Source organism: Populus euphratica, unplaced genomic scaffold (assembly GCF_000495115.2).
Source record: "Populus euphratica unplaced genomic scaffold, PopEup_1.0 scaffold1.1, whole genome shotgun sequence".
Taxonomy (NCBI): domain Eukaryota; kingdom Viridiplantae; phylum Streptophyta; class Magnoliopsida; order Malpighiales; family Salicaceae; genus Populus; species Populus euphratica.
The window spans coordinates 3005419-3030097 of record NW_011499845.1 but is presented as its reverse complement, the minus strand read 5'-3'; the positions used below and the strand labels follow the sequence as shown (position 1 = coordinate 3030097).

Below are 24679 nucleotides of genomic sequence, written 5' to 3'. Positions count from 1 at the left end.
CATAATCAAATATAGAAATAATATAATCAACCATTACACTTTATGATCCATTCATCCGACCAAACATATCATAAGAATTTAAATAATTTTTTAAATGAAAACTAATCATATGTATGCATATTCTCCATATGCATGAATTTTATCATATATTACAAAAAAAAGTTCGCACTTTATAGTGCGGAGTCTTACAAGGAAACTATAACTAACGAGAAAGAGTTTCCGTGAAGGATTGAACTTCAATTTTTAACACATTGCATTGCCAGGCAAGAGATTTATTTATTTATTTATTTATTTTGTCTCTTGTCTCTTTGAGGAAAGTACATGAACATGAACGATAACAAATGTTATAATCAACAACGTAATGCTAGCGTGTCAAGCCTCCAGTCTTATCATACAAATCTTACCATAACGCTTTTATTTAGGATTCGATGCCTTTTTCTATCGAAAGTTTAAGAATATTATATATGCAGTCGCTAATTGCTTATAGCTACTAATTATTAATTACGTGGAGATCAAACAGTTGGTTAGAAACAGCAATGGATCAATCATGTTAACTAAAATTGTTTAGGAACGATTCCATCTAACCATTGTATATTTTCTCACGGCCGTTCACAAAATATAGTCATGACTCCACCACTCATTTACAAACATATATATATAAAACTGAAATCTGCCAGTTCAATTCCAAAGTATGTTTAGAGGGTTAATGAGAGTGTGGTGTAGTTAGATGTGGTAGGGTTGTTTTTTTAATGTACAAACTATTTACCGTATAACTCCTTGGTTTTTCTAGGTTCCATAAATAAATAAATAAAATACGTAAAACTAGCTTTAAATAATTTTTTTTTTTTTGGCGTATTAAATAGGCGGTGAGTTCAATGTATTGAAAAATTCAATCCAACTTTTATACAAGTAGATGGAGGGAGGCATTTTGGCCCCCCTACGGCCGTGGCCTTAGTTAAGACAGATTTGGATGCTACTATTTCTTTTTCTGATCTCAGGACACCGTCCGATGGTGGTCCAGTGGAGGAGAGAAGATCTGAAGCTATCTTAATGTTAGGTGGAGAAATTTCAGCTTAGCCAATGCAGCAACCCAACTTCTGTCTCTTCCTGGCGTCATAAATAATTCTAAATTGCAATTGCTTTCAGATTAGTGTAAACCCATCCCACGAATCAGTCCATATATACTCCTAAGATAGACCCAAGAAATATTAAAATCACAATGGAGATGGATAAATAATGAAGCCATGGAAGTGACGTCCACGTCTCCTGCCATGCCCACCTACCTGAACAGCCATTTCTTAATCTTCAGCTGTAGGACATCAAAAGGTCTTATCTTTGCTTGCAAACAATTTATTTGCACACATGGATAGGTATACTTAAAGCAAACAAAGACGTGTAACAGTTAATTTAATGAGATTCAAAGGGATTTTTTCATACATAGTCTTGGTGCGAGCATGGCATAATATTATTGTTTCTGCTTTGAGTGCTTTGCTATCGATTTTATAGTAGATTGTATTTTCTTATAATTATGGATTAAATTATAGCACCAAAAACTTTGAATATCAAAGTGAAAGAAGTTTAATGCTTGATAAACAACTTTGTGAAGAAAAAAATAAGAACGAAAGGTTTCATTTTTAATTCTGCCCAAAGAAAAAAAAAATTCTTTTGTATTGATCGATTTTGTCTAAAGACAAAATTATATTTTGACCTTCTAGTTTATAACAACGTATTTAAGATCACATGATGTAATGAATGAAATTGTCTTTTCATATATACAACGAACGATTGCAAACAAACAATTAATTTAGAGTGATTATATCGGTCTATAACTAAAATTAATTAATTAATTAAAAAGTCATGCCAGAAGATCATATATTTATGTAAGCTCTTTGAGATTTTTACGAAGTAAAATCTCTTGTATCACTCCTAAATCAACCAACTCCTAATATTTGCTTGAAACCCAATGACAATTATTTGATTATGTAAATAACCCTCCAGACATAATGATGTTTATGTGGCGTAGACATGCGTCCAGCATATGTTCTTCCAACACGATTTCACATTTCCGTCGATATAAGAATACTGGGCACATGTTTCTTTTAAAAAAACGCAACACCCTGCTAACGGGTTCCTGATAGAAAAATATGTATGAGCATATAATAAGACGATCCGCTTCTCTTGGATCAAGTTCTGATAGGCATGCGTATGAAAATGGATTTGGCCAGGCAAATTAATTGATCTAGAATTTGGAAACCCGGGGTTAAGATTAGGTTTTAAACCAAACAAACTCAAAGATGTAATTGGCTCAATCAAACTAGAACAACTTGTTAAGTTAATTTGAAACACGGGTAACTTGATATAATCTGAGTAAGAACTAATTTTATTTTATTTTTTTAATAAATCCTAGAAGTATAATATTAATTTATGAATATTTAGCCTTGTATTTTTTTATAGCTTATATCCACATATTTTGTTTCTTAACTTTTTAACATGTAATAACTATATTATATTTCATACCTCATATTTTTTTATATAGTTTATATATATCCACATAGATTATTTTTTAATTTTTAATTTTTTAATGTAAGATAATTATGCATAATCTATATTTATATAAATTATTTTTTAATTTTTTCAATGTGAAATAACTGTATTACAGTTCATGTCTTATATTTTTTTTTAAGACTTATATCCACATGTATTATTTATTTGATAATTTTATATTTAATTAAATAAATTAATAATTATTTAATAACAATGTACAAATGTACCACAATGATTTTATTTAAAGTAATTTGCCACATTACAGTTCATGCCTCATATTTTTTTTTTAAGACTTATATCTACATGTATTATTTATTTGATAATTGTATATTTAATTAAATAAATTAATAATTATTTGATAGCAATGTACAAATGTACCAGAATGATTTTATTTAAAGTAATTTGGCAAATGCAGTACTTAAAAAAAAAAAAGGACAAGATAAAAACCTCAAAATGATAAAATCCACGAACCAAGAACAAGCACTTTTCATCTCCTGCAAAAAAAATTAAAGCCCTAACATGCATATGTTGCCATGTAAAGCAAGATAAGCATTTTACCTTTCCCGATCTATTACACTGTCATATCTTGACCAAGGACAAAGGACATTTTCATTTTTTTTTTACGTGTAAGTTGTGCATGAATTAATGCAAGATTCCAATGGGTATTTCTTTGTTCTCAGCAAAGACCACATGCCCTTTTTTTATTCAGATAAGAGAGATGAGCAATATGTATGTTATGGTGGTTAAGATACTAGATGCACTACAGGTTTTGAACAATGGGTCTCCTTTGGTTAAGATATTATATGCACTACAGGTTTTGAACATTGGGTCTCCTTTGGTTAAGATATTATATGCACTACAGGTTTTGAACATTGGGTCTCCTTCCCTCGAGGCCCCGAGCTTTTTTCTTTTTTTAGATAACTTAAGGAAATGGCAGTTTGCAAATTGATGATCCATGCAGGGAGATAGAGTAGTGTTCAAACTTTCTTTTTTTACAGCCTGAACTTCACAAGGAAATGGCAGTTTGCAAATTGATGATCCATGCAAGGAGATAGAGTAGTGTTCACACCCTTGAACTTCACACCCTTGAACCTGACGGTTAATAACCAAAATCATGCAAATGACCCAGCAGAACCTTTAATGCCTCACCCAAAGGTCTCCTCTCACAGCAGCAAAATGATTGTTCGATTCCCACTCACACCGGCAAAATGATTGTTCGATTCCTACTCACACCGGCCTGTCACAGCTACAAAGTAATTGTTCGATTTCCCCGATGGTGATCGTGATGAGAGACCAAGAATGAGAGAGTGTCGGTTCTGATTTTGTTTCTTTTTGTTTTTTTTTCCTTGAAAGCTGTGATTTGGTTTCCAGGGAATCCTTTTGGAAGCAAAACAAATCTCAGGGAACGCTTAGGGGTTCAACAGAGGTCCCTCTCCTCCCTTTGGAGCTGATTCCACTCGGTTTTATAAGGGACTAAAAGAATCATATCCAAAAAAAAATCCAATCATCTGATCTTCTTTTGATTTTCCTCCTTTTCCTCTCCAACGAGACACTTTGACTGGAGACAACTACAACTCAAATACATTCCGCGTTTGATGAAAAAAGGACACCAACAGTCCTGCCATTGTTGGACTGTTGGAGATGGGTTATCTTCGCGTCAGAGGAGCATCATGGGGGCGAAGAACCAAACTAAGAGATTTGAAGGTGGTGATTTGGGCTATGATTTGGGAAAGATCTGGTGCATTTTGGCAGGAAAGTTGGTTTGAACCAAGGCCATTTTAATGGTTTCTCAGCAGTTCTTTATGGTTTAACAGGAAGGAGAAGAAAGCGAGTCGTGGTCGAATGACATGTCCTTCGAGTTCTTGGTTGAAATCAGACGACGGGTCGTCCGCTAGGGGGATTTAGGTTAAATTAAAGTTAGTTTTCAGTTTGCCCCCTGAGATTCTGAAACCTTACAATTAAGACCAAAACTGTTTTTAACTTTGATAATTATTTCAATTTAACCCCTGGAATTATGCCATTGGACTCTTGAATTTCTGCTTTCCTTGCAAGATAGTTCTTAGTTCAAATTTCTTCAATCAATCGATTCGAACTCTTAATTCTTTTAAATTTACCTTGATAAAGTCAATTCAACCGTTGAGATCCTCAATACCTATTCATTTACGTCCCTAAACTTTTATTCCTTACAATTATAACCTGAATTGATTCATGAATTTTGATACTTCTTCAATTAAATTACTAATTTTATTAATTAAACTAAATCAAAATTCAATTAAATTCTTAAACTTATTAATACTTAAAAAATTTATCAATAAAAATATTTTTAGTCAATAACAGTGCCAACCCGAAAAAAAATATTTTAATATTATGAAGGAATAATTTTTTTGTATTACCAACTCATAATATTATTATTACAACCATTATATATCAATATAATTATTATTTTATCATTATTATTTATTATTATTATCAAAATCACCCTATCACAGTCATCATCAATCACTTATTAATGGCATTATCACTATTTTATATAATCGCACCACCATTATTTCTGTTCACCCATCAACATTGCCGCTTCATTAATAAAGTAATTATTATTATTTTAATCACTACTATCATATTAACTATTATTTTATAATTACTATAATTACCAACAATAATCCAATTATAACAATAACTACTATGATAATCACAGTTAATATCGTAATGTAATTGTAATTATTATCATAATTTTTATTATAAATATTATAATATTTTCATCTATTATCATCATTTAAAAAAATTATTATGCAAAAAAATATTTTTCTTGATATATCTAAATATCCAAGCGATAAAAAATAACTTATATTTTTTAAAAATATTTTTTACAAAAGGTTTTCTTCATATTTTTTAACAAAACAAGGTATCCTAAAAAAGGCACAACATGTGTGTTGGCTGAAAGAAAGACTTTATACTCCTTTTTCTTGAGAAAAAGAAAAACCCACATTGACGTTAGCTTTAACTCGCTAGGAAAACAATTACATCGGTCACTGAGACGACGAACGACTGTGATAAAATGAACTATCAGTGAATAAGACGAAAGGACATATATCAATTCAGTCTAAATCAAGGGTCTAGAAAGAAGGAAACTCAATCTCTGAGCCACATTTTCCTTTGGGAAACACTGGACATTCGATGAGATTTTTCCCAGTAGTATCCACGCACAGGTAAATTTGATAAAGTTGACTGTTCCCTGATGCATCAGTATTGCATTCTATCCATGGAGTAAATCCTATAGCCTCTTGTATAGCACTTTTAATATTGCTCATGCTGTATGATCCTCCATCTGGGTTTATTCCTGTAACATTTTTACACTTCAACCATTAGCTACGTACCATAGTACTAAAGATCAAAAGAAAAAAAGAAATAGTCAAGGTACAACTCTAAAAGGGCCTGGTGAATGTGAAAATGAAGATTTACCTGCACTTGCTAAAGCCTGAAGGAGGTTAGCCTGCCTTTGCAAACTGAGGGCTGCTTGGAAGTATCCATGTTGGTCAAGAACAGACTCGGAGCATGTCCCGTGCTTTTCCCATTCATGTGTCCAAAAGCTTACTCCATTGCCACTTGGGCAAGCGAGTGTTGGCCAATTCTTTTGCATACTGCTCCTGAGGTCGGCAACCTGTACCATGGCCAAAAGATAAAGGACATACAAAGAAAGAGAGAAAGAAAAAATTCAACTGAAACTAAATGATTAGCATCAATGTCCTCTCTCCGAGAGGTCTGGATCATTCAAAGAAAAGCATATCAGATAAACAGGGTATCTGTGTGCTTTATCAATGTCCTCTCACCGAGAGGCCTGGACCATTCAAAGAAAAGCATATCAGACAAACAGGGTATCTGTGTGCTTTAATGTTCTTGTCATTTTGTGGGCTGGCTTTGTGATGAGAATTTTGAGTGGTTTAATTTGTGACATTACCCGTCCCTGTAGTATCATTTCATTATTTTAAAGATATCCTCGTGGTTTCGATTTAAGCAACTGAGTAGTGTGGTTTGGTCTCTTGAGCATAAGAGGTTCCTCCCTCTATAGTCAATACATTTTTTAAATTTTATTTTGACTTTTAAGATATGGAGGAACTGAGATAATTTTTTACTGATTTTTATTAAAAAAGATTAAAAATTAAAAAATAATTATTAAAAAATGATATTTTTATTTATATACATCTGGGTTTCTTTATCTTTTCTATTTTTTTATCTCAACCAGAATTTTTTATTTTAAAAAATAAAAATTAACTATTTTTTTATCACAAACTAATCATCAAATACTACAATAATCATTTGGGTCTTGTAAATAAATAAATAAAAATAGTGTAGTAATCCTCTATGAAAAAAACTATGAATTTATTGATGAAACACACCTGATAGAATAGAAGTGTATTTTGTTTCACTGCCATGATTTCTCACTTTAGTTTTTCATGAAAGTCTTTATGAGTAAATAAAAAAAATTGTAAAAAGATATTTTTGAAATCCATCATAAAATAAATTAAAAATTAACAATGATTTTTAACATCCTTTTGGATTTCTAAAATAAAATGGAAAAAAATTAAATTAAAATTTTTTGTAAAATGTTTCCATATAGATAAATACAAAAATCAATGGCAAACTTTTTTTAATATTTTTTTCTTCTAAGATCATAACCAACCCTTACTGACTTTTTTTTAATCAATTTTTTAAAAATAATTTCTAAGCTTAAAAATAACTTATATTTTCATTCATTAAATAGAGTTTAAACTTCGGATCTGTGCATAAAACCATAAAAACCCTTCGCGAGTAATAAGATAAAAACAAATCATATATTACACTGGAAAATAAGATTACAATTTTATAAAAAAAAAAAAAAAAAGTTAAGAAATAAGTGAGATGATGAGTTAGATGTCCCTTCACATTCGACTCTAGTCAAACTAGATTGGATTTTATCTGACTCAGAGTTAAACCGGATAAAGGATAATACCATATACCCGACAAGCGAGGTGAAATTGTTACCCCTAACCTACCGACCGGCGACATAACTGAACAATGTGAAACTAAAGAGGTGTGTTTACTTACGATACCACAAATACCCCTATCGTTATTAAGCCAATTCTGAGCTGTATTGATGGGCTACGCCATGGACAGTAATGAGCAGGAGGTCTCCAAGTCTAAATGAAAGCCAAGAGATGGGAGTAGCCGTTTTCTTAATTCGCCAGAGGCATATAATAAATATCAAAGGAAGCTTATTTCCATGAAACAGACTCGCAGAAATAAGCATCTAACAGTCTAAATAAGTAACGGGGAAACGAAGAAAAGGTGGAGTTCTTTTTTGCTTTTAAACAAAACATGTTTATGAAAATGGCTTTTAGTGCATGCAGTGTATCTAGCGTGTACGGAGTAATAGCCAAGACATTGAACCCACAAGAGACTTACGGTTACTATAAGATCAATGATCATTGTTCTAACCTGTCGATTGCCACAAAACGAAAGTGGATCAATAAAGTCTACTTATTCAATATAAAATCTTTCTGCGTTACCTATTAGTAAATATTATTTAGAAGAAACAAGATCTCAGCCAATGAATTAAAATTCTCAGGACTCATCCTTTCCAATAAAAAATTCGTATTATCTGTCACAGCAGCATATATTGGTTTAGGAATGAAAAGAGGGAAAATCTCGATCAAGAAAAGAACCAGTCCTGATTTGCAGAGATTAATAGAAGTACAGGGATCTTATGACAACCCATTTTGAACATGATTTCAAAGGCAAAACTCTAAATTATGGAGTGCAAAGTACCTTATCTGGATTGAAGGGGTTTTGGGAATCGCAGTTTTGTGGGTAGTTCCCATCCTGGTAATTAGGCCAAAGTCCATGAATGCCAAAATCAGCTGCAGGTTTCCCAGTAGTTGGGTAGCAACAACTTTGCTTTGTGTCACAGTATGATCCAGGCCACTGCATCACAACAGTAGCCATTAACGAAGAGGAAAAAAAAGAGAGAGAGACAGGGAGTTAATAAGATACTCAACGTTGTTGATCAGTTGGGAAGCCAGGATTATTGTAGAACCTTTCATATATCAAAGACTAGACTAATTTACCTGATGAACAAAGTAGAAGAAATCAAAATCCTGTGAAACACAAAGGACTGATAGGCACAAGAGTACCAAAAGCTTGATCAAAGTTGCAGTCCTATTGGCTTTCATCTTTTCTTTTACCTTGGTGGTGAAATGGGTTTCAAGCCTTCTAAAATGTGATATGATTGTGCAGCACTAGGATGCTGTGAACTGTATTTATCGGCCAATTAGGAAAGCTTTGTATTCAGAATTCACAGTATCTGCTACAGGATATACTTTCCAACCTTGTCAATCAGGTGTGAACATTTCCCTGTTAAGGTTACATGTACGTCGGCTCTCCGCCTAATATAACCTATATTCTATGAACTGATTTGCATCTCATTATTTGTGAAAGGGAAATCTATTCTTCAATTCATCCCAAGTATGATTGATCTTTTGTTTTTATTCACCATGCGGCCACGTTCATTTTCAATTTGTGGTGTGAATGTTTTTTGATGGCTAAAACTTTCAATACTTCCATTATTGTATTTGTATGTGTATGTTCGGCTGTTCAGACTGCAGATCTTATGAGTTTGTGGTCTTATTAAATCTGAATGCTCTTATTAAGATTTAAGTGGGAGCGCTTAGTCATGGTGCCCTGGAATCTAACCCAAGACTAGATAATTGTCTAACTCTGTGCTGCGTGTTATATCCTTTTCCTTTTCTTTTTTCAACATAATTTTTTTAGATGTTGTTAACATGTTTTGAGTATGAAAAATTAATAAAAAAATAAAAAAAATATGATATATATTGAATAATAATTTTTTAAAATTTGGATATGATGATATATTAGATTTAAAAAAAATACAATATATTAGATTAATTTGAATTAACTTGTTAAACCTATAACTCGAGTTATGAAACTATAATAACCTTATAAAAAATAAATTAAAATAAGTTATGAAGATTAATTTTTATTCTATACGAGTCAATTTGAATTAACCTACTAAAAATACAATCCATGTTATGAAATCGAAATAACCTCATAAAAAATAAATAAATAATTTAATTTTTAATTAATTTAATATTAAAAAATAAAATAAAATAATTAACAAAAAAAAACCTAAATCAATCTAAATAACATATTAAACCTGCTATTTATGAAACGAGAACATGATTATAACTTCATAAGAATAAAAAATAAAAAACAAAAACCCTTGTCCATGAGATAAATGGAAATGGAAGTAGGCACGACGTGCAAGTCAAAGTGTTAGTTAACTTGGCGGGTCACTGACATATTTCAGTGTCGTCTGGCCGGCAGTTTAGTTAGCAAGGGAATTTCAATTTTGTATCTTAGCTTCACATGGTGCAGCTACTTTCCACTGGGAAAGTCATCCCGTACACACATGGACACTTCAAAATTATGGGACAACATTTTATTCTATGGATGCGATTCCTTGTCCTTCCTTCCATAATTGCTCATTATGAACATCGACATGGGTCCATTGGGACAACCAAGTTGCTTTGGAAAACCCGAAGAGTACAAGAAATTATGTAATCGAGAAAAAAGGGGATTCACAGCTCTCATGCTCCACCGCATTTTACGAGTGTGAGAAGAAAATTGTAGCACTACCTTTTCCTTTAATGATTGTCGAAGAAGTTAAATTTTAGACTAGAAATTAATGATGTATTGATCAATTGCCTGCTGCTGTACTCAATGTTTCAAAATATACACCAATTTCGAACCTGACGAGAACTTACAAAAATTGCCAATTGGAACCAAGCCTGCTACTCTCGATTCATTACAGGCGATGAAAGATTTCAAGAACTTACATAAGTTGAACAAAGAGTTTTTAGGAGCAATTACAGCACCAACTCCGAAGCCTTCTAATGATAGTGGGTAGAAATAGTTGTTGAAAGACAGGAACGGTGCAAATGTCTCAATCGTACAAGAGGAATTTCAGCTACACAGACTCTACTACCAGTAATCCCCACAAGAGCAGGGGCGAAACTAGGGGGTGGTAAGCAGGACCCGGGCCCCTGCAAGACATGTTAAATTTTTTTATTATTTAATATTTTAAATTTAAATAAATAAGCTTTTTAATAATATATATTATTATATTATTTTTCACCTCCCCTGTAAAAGAACCTAGCTCCGCCCCTGCACAAGAGTATTTCCCGTCTTTGAAATGATGAAATCGTTCGACATCTCTAAGAATTATTCCTCCTATCAAAGATTGATTATATTAGTTTAGCGGCAGAATGGCAATCCCCACAAACTCGAAGATTCTTCACCACGCGGAATGTTGTACCCCGGGGGGGGGTTGAAGAATGATTTCTTTCTCTTCGTCTTCCATGTTAGGATGAACGACTAGATATGTAAAGCTGTAGAAACGTAATGAAAACCATCTCCAGAGAAGAACTCATGCACTACATTGCCTGCTCCTATGGAGCTGCACCCAGGAACATTTACTGCAACCTTTATCAATCATCAAATTTCTTAGTATCCCCATCTTCCCATTTGCCAGCTCTCGGACACAAGTTTGATAAAATCACATAATCTCCACCAAAAGAATCATCAAATTAAAAAATGCGCTCCATCGCTTGCTTTGCCAATTCTAGATTGCCATGGCTACTACGTGCATATAACAAAGTTCGCCACAGCATAGGTGTGGGCTTGATCGGCAACTCATCTATGAACTTACAAGCTTCGTCAACGCGTCCAGCTCAACCTAATAAATCCACCATACACCGATAATGCGTGATCCCAGGAATAATTACATACACATCACTCATCAGGCTGCACTTTTGCCTTCATCATTTCCCTGAGCATAGATATCGCCTTTTGCACCTGCCCATGTGTTCATTATGCCACAATCATCGCAGACCAAGCCTGTGTATCTCTTACACTCATGTTCTCAAAAGACAGAAATGGCATTATCCAAGCTTCCACATTTGGCATATATATCTATAATTGCAATATTCACCTAAACATATTTATCCGATCCATTCTTCTTAACATATTCATGAATCCACCACACTGAGTCTAACGCATCCAAATACACACGACGACAAAACACTAAGCATGGTAACATCATTAGTCTTAAGTCCCCTCGCTTGTAATGGTCGAAACAAAGACAATGCCTCGTTAGGCCTGCTACTTCTAGCATACACACGGTTCTAATATCTTATCAAACATTCGATGAGCTCCATCCACATCATTACACCCAGTGTACATATTTATAAGTGTGGGGCAGACATAAGTCTTCTCATTTAGCCCACGTTTGATAGCAATCATTTACCTTGTCGTAAGGCTTTAGCGATCGCACATGTTTCAAGTAAAGATGGTAAAGAGTAGGCATCCGGCAAGAGATTATAATTTAAAGCTCTGATGAAAAGGGAAATGGCGTTGAGAGGGGCAGTGGACCGGGAATAGACGCCAGACATGGGAGTTAAAGAGGGCAATGTCTGGTTGGGAAATTGTTTCAAACAGCTGGTGTGCGACGTCGAAGGAGGAGGTAGTTAGAATTTAGAATTGGTCTATTTTTGAGTTTACAACTATCTGCCATTTCAACTGGTATCTCGGCTAGTTGTGTGAATCATCTCTATTGATTGCCTCGTTCATGATCATCGAGGAATAAGGATGACGATTTTAGATGATGGTAAGGAGTTCATGCCATTTGGCTGGTTTGTTTTGTTTGAAGAATTGAAGATAGAAAATTTTGCCCTTAGCTGTTGGGAAAATGAACAAGAAGATTGACATTATTTCTGCCACTGTCAGAATTTCTTTTCTGTTTTTACCAGCTCTTGAGAAATGAAAAGAAAATGCAGTTTCACAGAAATCCGACATGTACCTTGCAGAGAAAAATATGATTGGACCTTATATATAAAGGCAGCATTGTATTGTGTTAGAAATTAGTTTAAAAAACATTATTAATCAAAATATTTAAGAATAAATTAAAAGTGGATTTCATTTGTTTTTAAAGTTCAAATTTCATTAAAAATTATTCTCTAACGAAAAATAATTTTAACATAAAACATCGACATAATTAAAAAATAATTATAAGTTAATTAAAAATTTATTTCAGATAATAATTAATTAACATGTTTTGTGAAATACAACTCCCCATTCCACATTAAAACATTAAAAAAAAAAAACAGGGTTCTTTTTATAATTTATATAATATGAAGTTAAAAATAGTTTCGTGAAGCACCAAAATTCTTAGAGAAAAAATATTCAATGATAAAGGAGGCTTAAAAACTTTTTTTTATTTAGACCAACCTGACTTTTGTTTTGAACTTTAATTTAATGTAAACTAATTTTTTTTACTAATAAAAAGTTATTTTTTCTAGCTTTTTTTATTTAGCCAATCCATAAATAAATAGTTTAAAAAAAACCTATCTTTCTAAACTGTTTACATCTGATTTTTAAGATTAAAATTTATTTTTTTTAATAATAATGCTTATTATTATAATAGTTATTATTTTTTAAAGTGTTTTTTAACTAAAGATATATTAAATATTTTTTTAATTAAAAAAATTATTTTTAATATTAACATATCAAAAAATAAATAAATAAATAAATTTTTTTAAAAAAACATAGCATGCTGCAAAGACAAACAAGCTCCTCATGTGTGTTAGTTTCAGTAATTGATTTTGTATTAATGTTAACCCTAGTGATAACCTCACAACTAAAAATAATCATAATAACAAAAATACATGTCAAGAATACAATATTAATATGAGTTTCGTGTTAATGTATTAAAATAATTTTTTTATTTTTTAAAATTTATTTTTAATATAAGTATATTAAAAAATCTAAAAATACTAAAAAAATTAATTAAAAATTAAAAAAATTCAAATTTTAACAAAAAAAATAAAAATAAAAATCAATATCAAACAATCCGTTCTCCATTGCTTTTCCTAGCTTTTTTGCTTTGTTCGTACTTTGGTTGTTCTGTTTCTACTTTACTTATTCTAGAGCTAAAGTTCAATTATTTCATAGTGGAATCTTTGAGGTTTATTTTTTTATAGTTTGTGGATCTTGTGCATCTCATTAAAGTGGTGTTATTAGAATTCTAGAAGGGTAATTGCAATCAATCCATTTATACCAAGTGATGGAGCACTAAAATTTTAAGAATAAAAAAAACAATTCTTGAAAACAATATAATATGCATTTCTTTGATTAAGATATTATTTATGTATGCTTTTTCCACAAAACTATAGTTTTAATCTTTAGACTAATAAAGTAACTGTGCAATTTTATGATCGTGCTAAAACATTTTTAGATAAATTGGTTAAACCAACCTGTAATTTATATTTACTTTGCATAGACTACTACAATCAAGTTATTTGGTCTTTATCTTCATGTAATATTGCATCTAGTTGATCTACATATTGTTCTTTACTCTGCTAGAGATTTCAAACCTCGAGCTGCTTTTGCAAAATGACTGCGTTGCTGCTGTCGATCTTATTGTCAGTAAGCTTAATTGCACCATCTTTTAGTTTCAGAGATGTTTTACAATTTGTTTGATTGAAGTATATGTACCTATTATACCCACAAAAGACCCGATTATCAGTATTCCAACAATGAACACCAACTCTAACCCAAAACTTCGAGCAGATTTGTCAATCCTGAGGTAGCACAAGCAGGGTAACAACATGGAGACGGTGACACTCAAAAATGCACCTATAAAAGCCATCACGTATCCAAAAAAGGGAATTGTTAGTGCCACAACCACGGTGCTGATCACAATCACTGTTCTGACGAGGATACTGAGATATCTGCTGTCGCGGAAAACAAAAGTTTCCTCAATAGCAGTAGCAATTGGAGCGGTAATAACCGCATACTTCGTCAGGGGATTGACTAGAGTGGTATATATTGCCAATTTTGAACCGATTTTTCTGATTGGTAGGTTTAAGGTCACTTGAGACTTCAAATATTCTCCATACATGAGGTAGCCTAAAACTGCCATTGATCCATAAGTGACGGTGCTTGTAACGAAGCAGATAAGTAAGACCTGCAAAGGACAGAATACAGAAGAGAGGTCAGACTCACAGAACACTCCTTACAAATTTGGACTGAAATGATATCGATAGCATAGCTGCATTATCATAAAGCCAAATATGAGAAGAACCAGTTTCCACACAGGTTACTACCTTGGAGAATTGGCTTCTGTCTTTCATGGAATTGCACAACGTAGGGAAAACTGCGTGACCACAGTAACAGAAAGTGAATAAGCTTAAAGTAGTAGGTAATCCTCCCCAATTCAAAAGCACACCATCTTCATGGAACCCGACACCATCAACTGCACCAACCCACCAGACACAACCAACCAAAATAACAGAAGCCAAAACTCCTCCAGCAGAAACATATGCCAGCATGCCTAGACTCCTTAACCATGTTGTCGGCAAGATGACAAGGGCAGTGAGCAGAACAAAGCCCGTTTTACCTCCAATATATAGGCCGGCAAGTTTGAAACCTGCGTTTGGAAACAATTTGTATAGATTGTCACCTTCTAGTATCAGAAACTCAACTGCCACCAAGTATAGCTCAAGATACATGAAGATGGATACTAGAGCTCTTCCTTTGCATCCGAAAGCTCTCTCTCCTATATCAGGGTAACTTTTGATGAGTGGGTCCGAATCCATACAGCGTCTTATAAGTAATCCTGTATACCAACATAGAAACGCCACTACAAAAAGCAGTATTAAGCTCAGCCATCCTCCTTGAGAAAGTGCATAGGGAATTGAGAGTATCCCAACACCTGCAGAACAGGACAGTAATTAATTGTATCACTCCTAGTCATCCTCCAGCTCACCTTTGAGTACTAAGCACTGTCCTGAGTACTTCTACAAATCCTAGAATTACTATATATGACTCAGAAGATGATTGTTTTTTGAATTCCTTAAAACAGAATAGATGAATGTAACATGGAAAACACAAGTAAAACGCTACTAATATATATATATATATATAGGAAAGTTAATTTCCTGTAAATCTTTAAAATGGTTTAGTTACAGCAAATAGAGGAAGAGAGGAAGAAGTGGCGAGACCTGATAAAGCATTGAGTCCATTAAAACAAGTTCTAAGGAAGGTGGTGCCGATGTGTGGCTCCTCAGGATGTGGGAGCTGGTTATGGCTCTCCCCTTCCTTATCTTTTAGGCACTCCATCTTTTGTTGCCCCCTACTCAAAATATTGGCATATATTTATAGATGAAGTGGAAGATACTTGTGTTATTAATAATCAGTGATATAATATCTATTTAATTACTGAAAACTAACTGTAGAAACAAATTGGACAGTGTATATAAATATTTGATTTTATTAAATATATAACTAGATATAATTTCTGTTTAAACTATTCTTATAAAAGAACTCTTATAAACAATCATCTGTTTCTTTTCTTGAATGTGATATATGATAATTTAATTTGTTTATAAAATTAAACCAAGATTTATGATTTTCAAGAACTCGAATTTAAACATATATTGCAGAATTAGATTTAAGAATTTAATAATTTAAAGAGTTGTTTTAATTTGTCTTTGAAGTATTGTTGAAGAACTAATATGAGGCATTTAAATTTGATCCAATAAAATTTTATTTTTTATGTACTTCAAGTGTAAATAAATGAAACTCGGGAGCTTTTAAGAAAGCTTATGTATTTGAAGAGCTTGTTTAAAAAAAATATTTTGTTGAAGAATTTTTATAGGGTGTTTAGCCTTTATCAAATATAAATGAAGAAGGCTTGAAAGCTTTTGAGAAAAATTTTTTACTTGAAAAGCTTGTTTTGAAGTTAATTTTGTATTTATGAGAATCTCTTTTTCTTTTTCTAAGATTAAATATTTTTATTTATAAAAATTTGCTAGGAGTCCTAGGTATTTTTTTCAATGGTATATGATTTTTTTTATTAGTTAACTTTTATTTATGGAATCTTGTATTTACAACAATAAATCTTAAATATTTAATTTCATGTGCTAAATTTCCAGTGAGTAAGAAATGTATAAAAACCCATTTGTCTTTCCTGTCATTTATTTCAATTTTATTTTATATTTCATGTAAAACTAAAATAAGATAAAAACACATGACGCAATTTAATTAAATTTTTGTTTCTGCAATAATCAAACATGCCTGGTATAGAATAAGAGATAGTGAGGATGAGTAGATAGTCATTCCCACCACGGCATTTTGTGAGTATTACTATTCGTCCTCCTAAAGCAAGACCACTCACATGTCGCCCACTAGTGCGTCTCCTCTTTACGATTTCTTCAACAATGGAGACGTGAGCCTTCATGATTTCTGCTCATGCATTTTACACGCTTAGCAGCAACTTAATTTCTTCGAGAACTCTTCTGCTATAATAACATTAGAGATAATCAGAGTACGTAGCTGCAAAGATTTTGAAGTATGGTACTGTCACCAAGTATTGTGAAGTGATCTATCGTAGCAGCAAATTTTATACCTTTCTTTTCTTTTTCTTTTTCCTTTTTTTTGGGTAAGATTCGTTTGTTCTTTGTTTTAAAAGGTTTTTTTTTTAGATTAAATTTTATTTTATATTTTTATTTTAAATTAATTTTTTTAGTATTTTCATATTTATTTTGATGTATTGATATTAAAAGTAATTTTTAAAAAATAAAAAAAATATTTTAATATATTTTCTAATTAAAAGAACACTTTAACATCTGTATAACAAGAGTACTCTCAATTGAAAAAGAGAGAGAGAGAGAGAGAGAGAAGAGAAGGACAGAAAGAGAAGGGGAAAAGGGGGATGTTTCCATCAAAAGAACTGAAACAAGAATATTCACGTCGTTCCTGTGCTATGTAAGCATGGATAGGGAATATGTGATGGGATATTAAGAAGATAAAATAAAAAAAAATATTGTCCGCAGAAATCAACAAGAAGCACAGAAAATCAAGTTTTTATTACCTATTTGTCCGTCGTTTTCTTCTTTTGATGGTGGTGGTAGATTGAAACATGTACACTGAGAGCACTATTAGCATGGAGTATCATCCCGTTGATTAACCTTTACCAAAGAGAAAGAAAAAGGAGACCAGGCATTTTTTATAATCTTCCAGTGACAAGACTCGGTAATGCATAACACTGTTTATAGGCATTTGGAAGTCAAATTGCTATCCGAGTGAGAACCCACCTCTGCCAATCACCTAGGTCAAACAGATTCGAGATCGCATGAAAAAAGAGGACAGATTTTAAGCTAAACAAAACAACCAACGTTTCTGTGCCCGACAACAACATTTGCTAGGACTTGAAGTTGAACGATGAGGTGGTCTGTCGGGTCTACATTGATGATCATCACCACGAGCCTTGAACCTGCGAAATCTCAAACGCAACCACCGAACAGAGAATTACTGGTTTTTTCTCTTTTCTAGAATAATATAATTTGAAATCCAGAACTTGCCCATCTCTCTTGTTTTATGCTTTGCAGCTGAATTTTCTCTGAAACCGTGCTTGATTTTAGAGATACAGTACTGCCCATTTACATGGCTGGATTGGATGTCAAGACCCTATATCCTTTTGTATCAGCAAATAAAGGAGGAGGATAAATTGGAGCTTCATTCTTTCACTGTACTTTCCAACAGAGGTGAAATCTAAGCAAATCCATCCCATCATGCTTTATTGAAGCCAAGTATGAGCCTTATGTGTTAAAGTGTTAATAAAAGTCACAAATCTCATCCATCCTCTGTATCTGTCAAACCTATGAAATGCATGTAAATGGATCAGAAGATGGAAACGATAACCATTACTATATTTCCTTATCAGATCATATCATAATTTACTTTATTCGAGCCATTTGGGCAGCTGAATCAGATGAGCCATAACATGGACACGGCATCCTGGCTTTAACCATGCCCGCCTCTGAATGAATATGATTATATGGCATCGGCTTTATTAAATTAACAAATCAACTGGCCAAAACGTTTGCAAATTGGACCCTAAAAGCTGTTGATATCATCATCGTGTTTGACTGCAGAAAGAAAAAGACAGCTGGGCTGCATTATTGGAGGTCTAGTCTAGACGAGGGCACTAAAAGGAGCTAGATACAGAGGAACACAGCATGAGAGCATCTGTTCGTGGTGCGGATCTAATCTACAACAACTTTCTATTAATTGATACAGTAAAGCAACGATACATTGCTGACAAGTAGAATTTCTTCAACCACCACTGTGAAACGCAACTGAAACTGATTGGTCGGCAAGACACCTTTGATTTGACACGTCCAGCTTTATTCCTCTGAGAAAAGGATTCGATTTAATTGCTTCTGAGATGGAAGCACATAAACCATTCGTGTTTTACCTAACCTTGGAATGAAACAAAAAGGAAGTTAGAAAAGTAATCCAGGGATTAAAGAGTGCGGTTGCTGATTAGTAAACTGAAGAAATCAACGGTGTGCTAGTCAACAGCTATGGAGATTTCCAGGAGGTGATTTTAAGTTTGATGTTGTTGTTTTTTTTAGTTTTTTTTATTTAGAAATATATTAAAATAATATTAATTTAAAATTTAAAATTTAATTTTAAAACACAAAAATAACAGAATTATCACCTCATATCCTTCCCTCCTCCCCTTGATACCTGTTTAAAAAAACTCCTTGACTGTAGGAGGACCAACGAGCGAACGATAGGACCCTAAAAGTCAAAATAATATTTTGCCGACAGCGGCACGTGGCTTAAGAAAACATTTAGAAGTCCAATACCGAAGAATTGTGAGAAAAATATGTAAATGTACATTTGTCTTATCTAAACACCACGTTCGCGCAAAAAAAAAAAAAAAAGTGAAATACATATTGTCTATTGAATCAAAATATTTTTGGATAAATAAATAGTTTCATGATCATATAAATGACACCGAATTTTAAATGAAATAAAAAAAATGCACATGAAGATATGAAAATCAGGGAATTTTAAAAAAATATTAAAAATTTATTAATTTAAATGAAAAATTATTCCTAGTTAAAACTGATTTTTTTTCCTTTTTATCCATCATAAATTCATTTAAATTATAAACATGCATTATTATCCATAGATAAATTCATTTAAATCATAAGCATGCCTTTTATAGGGTACATCAGCCTAAAAACAGTAAGAAAAAAAAAAATATAAATGACTTATTTGATTCCTACAAAAAAATTTCAATTCATTATTAACATTAAAATAATCATGTTACATTGACTAAAAAAATTAACAATTAAATATTTATTTTTCATTAATTTCTACATAAATACCTTAAATTAAACCCTGTAAACAATATGTGAGAATACTTTTTTTAATTTTAATTTTTTTTAAAGGGTCCAAACCAGTCCACAACCCGAACCCAAAAGACCTCGCAAGAAAAACCGAACCGCGAAAACCTATTTCCCTTGAAAATCTCCCGTCAACGCGTCTTGCCATCATCGTAAAAATCCCACCACCACCTGAGTGCCCGAAACACATACCCAAACCCGAATTTCTGAGAGATAGAGAGCGGGGGGGCCGTCATGCTCTGTTAGCCCTCTCACTCTCCTATCCATCAGAAACCCTAAAAATCTCACATTCTCTTCACATGCCAATTCCTTCTCTTTGATGCGACGACCGCATGCCCGCAACCAGGTCGATTCAAATACCACCGACCAGCAAAAAATGGATCCTTCTATCAAACTTCACAGCCGAACCATCTCAACCCGATCTACCAAATTCAAATGCGCCAAATCCAAACTAGTTATTATAATAACTCTAATCGCTCTCTTATCTTGTTATTACCTCTTTAAATCGAAAACGAAATCGTTTTCTAAAATGTACGGTATCATAATCGACGGAGGGAGTACGGGTACCCGGATTCATGTATTGAGGTACCGAATTGAAAGTGGAGGGAAAGTTGTGTTTGATTTTGAAGAAGGAACAATGAAGGTGAATCCAGGGTTATCGGCTTATGCGGGGGATCCGGAAGGTGCAGGTAGGTCAGTGGAGGAATTGGTGGAGTTTGGGAAAGGAAGAGTGCCTAGAGAATTGTGGGGAGAGACTGAGGTTAGGTTAATGGCGACTGCCGGAATGCGGTTGCTTGATTCGGAGGCTCGAGATCGGATTTTAGACGTGTGCAGACGGGTTTTGAAGAAGTCTGGGTTTAAGTTTCAGGATAGTTGGGCTTCTGTTATTACTGGTACAAAATGTTTGTTTATTTATTTATTTGTATATTGGTAATTGTTATAGAGAGAGGATTGACGTTGGTTGTGATTACCCTGTTTTCTCAATAGGGTCGGACGAGGGGTTGTATGCTTGGGTTGTTGCGAATTATGCGTTGGGTACTCTTGGTGGTGATCCTTTGGAAACCACTGGGATTATTGAACTTGGTGGAGCTTCTGCTCAGGTTTTTATCTTTTTGTCTCAAATTTATATATTTTTGTTTTGGTGTTCTGCTGTGCCACTGAAAATTTGTGAGTATACAGCAGTTGCATTGTCATTGTAAGGAGAATTTCAAGGTCATGTATCGAAAGGTCTTGCTGCTTGTGTTCTTGTTGAATTAGGCAAAATGTTTTGTATGTTAGAGCTGATTTAAATTTGAGATGTTCTAACAATGTACTTAGCGTTAGTTACTGTATTTCTAGGTTTAAATGTTTGAGAGAAGATCTTTTCTTTTGTTCCTTGTATCGGTTGGCCGTCACCGGCCAATGCAAAATATTTTTAGGAAGTTTATATTGCTTGAATTTCCTGTCTGTTTTTATGCTTTAAGTAATGCCAATTTTTTTTATTCATGCCTGCTGTTTGATGCTCCTGTCGCAGGTGGCCTTTGTTTCAACTGAGCCAGTGCCTCCTGAGTTTTCACGTACTGTTGAGTTTGGGAATATTACTTATAATATCTATAGCCATAGCTTTCTTAATCTTGGACAGGTAAACTTTCTCTAGAATAATTCTTATAATATATATAGCCATAGCTTTCTTAATGGTAAAAGTTTGTTAAATCAAGGAAAACTGCTTGACCAGAAAACCAGGGGAAACAAGCTTAAATTAAAATTCCTAGCATAGTAACTTCCATATATTTATTTAGCTAGATAAAAGTGTTGTCTGCATGGGCTGTATTTTAATCTTTATCAAGGCATCAACTGCATAAATTTGAATATGCGAAACTCGTATAAAACTTTTTGTGTCGCAGCTGACTGCTTTTGATTTCACTTATCCACATTGGAAGAACTTTGACGTTTGGTTATTGATTTTTTCTCGGATGCTGAGAAAAAATTAAGTATTAGAAGCTTGTGACTTTTTAATTTTGTAGAATGCTGCATTTGAAGCATTGAGGGAATCGCTTGTCTCAGGAAACCACCATCCGGGTAAATATGCTGTGCCTTTTATTTGTAAGTGCTTAAATCTGAATTAAATGCAATCTAAGAACTTTTTTTTTAATCAATTTAAAACTAAATTTGATCGATCCATCCATCCACAGAGAGAGAGAGAGAGAGAGATTCCCAATATGCTCTGTTAGTCTAATACACACTTGACCAATTATTGGGAGTAACAATAAGACCAGATAAATTATAAATCAATGACTGGTGTGCATGGAATTAATATTTTTCACAGTAATTTCAGATAAATAGATTAATAGGATGCACGCATGCATGTATGCATGTTCAATGGGTCATGCATAAGGATTGTGTCTTCTTTTTTCTGTTTGATTTTAATTCTAGGATCTTTGATTGGTTTGAATTGGTCAGTGTGCACTAGTTCATTATGCATATTGGTTTTAGAAATGGGATATCTTAACATAAGTTCTTGTATATCCTCAATAATGCAGCTGCTGAATCTCTTGGGAAGGGAATATTTGTGGATCCTTGTACTCCCAAGGGATATTCACGTGTTGTGGAGTCTTTGAAGCTCTCTCCAGGTTCTTTGACTGAAAAGAACAGATTTGTATCAACTCTTCATTCTAGGGGCAACTTCTCCGAGTGCAGATCAGCTGCACTGACACTGTTACAAAAGGGAAAAGGTATGAAATTCTGTCAGTAGAATTATAGCGTGGCATTTTGTGTTTTCTGTTCCTTTAGTTGCTTTATTATCTGGATGCAGAGATATGCTCCTATCAGCATTGCCAAATAGGATCAGTATTCATACCTAAGCTTCAGGGGAAGTTCTTGGCCATGGAAAATTTCTTTTATACATCAAAGGTTTTACAACCCCCCTTCCTTTTTTTATGTTACATTATAATTTTTTTTCATGTTTTGCATTCTACGTTGGTGAAACAACAATGAAGGTTTCCCTGTGATGTTCTGATTTTGGTTGTGACTATATCTTCTATGATGTTCTGATTTTGGTTGTGACCATATCCAACATGCTTAAATTATGCTCTGATCATATGTCTCCAAATCCCTTTCTTATTTGTTAACTTTCCTATTTGATTGATTAGTTCTTTGGACTGGGTCAAAGGGCATTTCTTTCCAATCTCGTGATAGCTGGAGAACACTTTTGTGGAGAGGATTGGTCAATGTTGAAGAAGAAACACCACTCGCTCAAGGATGAAGATCTGGTGCACTATTGCTTCTCCTCGGCATATATTGTTGCCCTACTTCATGACAGCCTTGGTATTGCATTTGACGACCCAAGGTAATTTCTCACCCAGCACTTTCAAATAGTATTTTCTTTGAATAGGGAAATATATGCTTCTTAGATTGCCAAATCATTTAATTAGCCTGTGAATTGAAACTGCTCGTGTTTCTACATAAATTTAGTCTTGCAAAGGAGTGACTCTCTTTGAGCATGTGTTGAATACACCTCTTCACGTCCCAATTGTATTTTATTATTGTTGTCTCAATAATTTAAATCCTGATGACCTGTGGTGTCCCTCTGCAGAATTGAATTTGCTAGTCAGGTTGGTAATATCCCACTTGATTGGGCGTTGGGAGCTTTTATCTTGCACACCAATGTGGCCTTGGATATGGAGCACTCTGACTGGATTGCAACTATTATCAGTGATGACTCGCCCACGCTACTGTCTCTAATTGGCTTTGCCATATTAATGATGGTTATAGCATGGTCTGTATCGAAGTGGAGGAAGCCCCAGTTGAAGACAGTTTACGATCTAGAAAAGGGACGGTATATAGTTACTCGAGTTGGAAAAAGTTGATAGCATCTGTGGCAGGATGCAATTTCATCTTCCTGGCTTGGTACATCAGGTGGAAGCTTGTATAAATTACAATAAGCATCGTTTGGTAGTCTACACTTCCCTGTTTCACTGTATTCACCCACTCTTAAAGCTTACCAACTTATTACGCGGGGATCCAAAAATTGCAGTGTAACTAGTGAAAGAACAACAATATAGCATAGAAGATTAGTTTCCCATTTTGTATCTAGCGGGAATTTAAATCCTGAATATTTTTTTTAAGCGAATGCTTCCTTGTTGCCTAAACTACAAAATTAGGAACCATTTGAGATTGGGGGGTTCTGAATCTCGATTCTCGACGCTGTTCAGCGTGTTGTATCAAAATGAGTTACTTAATATCTATTCACTTCATTTTTCCAGATCCATGTGCATAATGCGTTTTGATTCTATTTCTATTCCTTAAGGTTGTTTTTCTTTTACACTCGGAGGATGAATGAGCACGTTGAAGTTTGAGGATGATTGAATATGTCGTGCCATTAAGGTACGCACAGGCTCATCCTTACGCTAGAAATTGGCGAGCCACGAAGAATGGTGTCCATCCGCATTGTTGGAGGCCAAAAAGTGGGAGGCTGAACTCACAAATCTTGCCAAATTATATTGTGAAAGCTTTTTTTTCTACGCAATAGACAGTGTATTAAACCAGCTTGAATTGAAATTATCAAAAGGATTAAAAAAGAGGCCCGACTTGTTGCTTGGTGTTTAAGGAATAACAGGAAACAAGAACGGTGCTTTAACAAGGTATCATTGCTTTGCTTAATATAGTGTGTAGTTTTTCATCAATCTTGTGAGTTCCATAACGAGAGCTTGAAACACTAACACAAAACTGTTTACTTTGAACCATTTTTTAATTGCATGATGTAGAGATTAAATCAGTTAGCATTGAAATATCATGTATCAGTTATAGCCCTTCCCTACGAGTATGGAACTTTGGATAATTAAGGT

At 33.6% G+C, this 24679-nt stretch overlaps 3 protein-coding genes across 4 annotated transcripts; 1 reads left to right on the top strand and 2 right to left on the bottom strand.

Annotated features, from left to right (window-relative positions):
* Positions 1-5475: 5475 nt before the first annotated feature.
* Positions 5476-8960, bottom strand: LOC105120570 (ribonuclease 1-like). The gene is made up of 4 exons (XM_011018833.1): positions 8646-8960; positions 8347-8502; positions 6004-6202; positions 5476-5881 (listed from the first exon to the last, which is right to left on the bottom strand). The coding sequence occupies exons 1-4, from the start codon at positions 8748-8750 to the stop codon at positions 5658-5660; spliced, it is 684 nt and encodes a 227-aa protein (XP_011017135.1). The 5' UTR covers positions 8751-8960; the 3' UTR covers positions 5476-5657.
* Positions 8961-13871: 4911 nt separating this feature from the next.
* LOC105120562 (vacuolar amino acid transporter 1-like) lies at positions 13872-15781 on the bottom strand. Its single transcript, XM_011018822.1, has 3 exons — positions 15657-15781; positions 14760-15367; positions 13872-14620 (listed from the first exon to the last, which is right to left on the bottom strand). Exons 1-3 carry the CDS (start codon positions 15772-15774, stop codon positions 14108-14110), a joined length of 1239 nt encoding a protein of 412 aa, XP_011017124.1. The 5' UTR covers positions 15775-15781; the 3' UTR covers positions 13872-14107.
* Positions 15782-19932: 4151 nt separating this feature from the next.
* LOC105120548 (probable apyrase 6) lies at positions 19933-24098 on the top strand. Of its 2 annotated transcripts, none has more exons than XM_011018810.1 (8): positions 19933-20749; positions 20844-20956; positions 21370-21477; positions 21860-21914; positions 22376-22567; positions 22648-22745; positions 22985-23181; positions 23428-24098. In XM_011018810.1, exons 1-8 carry the CDS (start codon positions 20176-20178, stop codon positions 23699-23701), a joined length of 1611 nt encoding a protein of 536 aa, XP_011017112.1. In that variant the 5' UTR covers positions 19933-20175; the 3' UTR covers positions 23702-24098. The 2 variants fall into 2 exon arrangements, with proteins under 2 accessions (XP_011017112.1, XP_011017105.1); XM_011018803.1 differs by having other exon boundaries at positions 21860-21938.
* Positions 24099-24679: the final 581 nt, after the last annotated feature.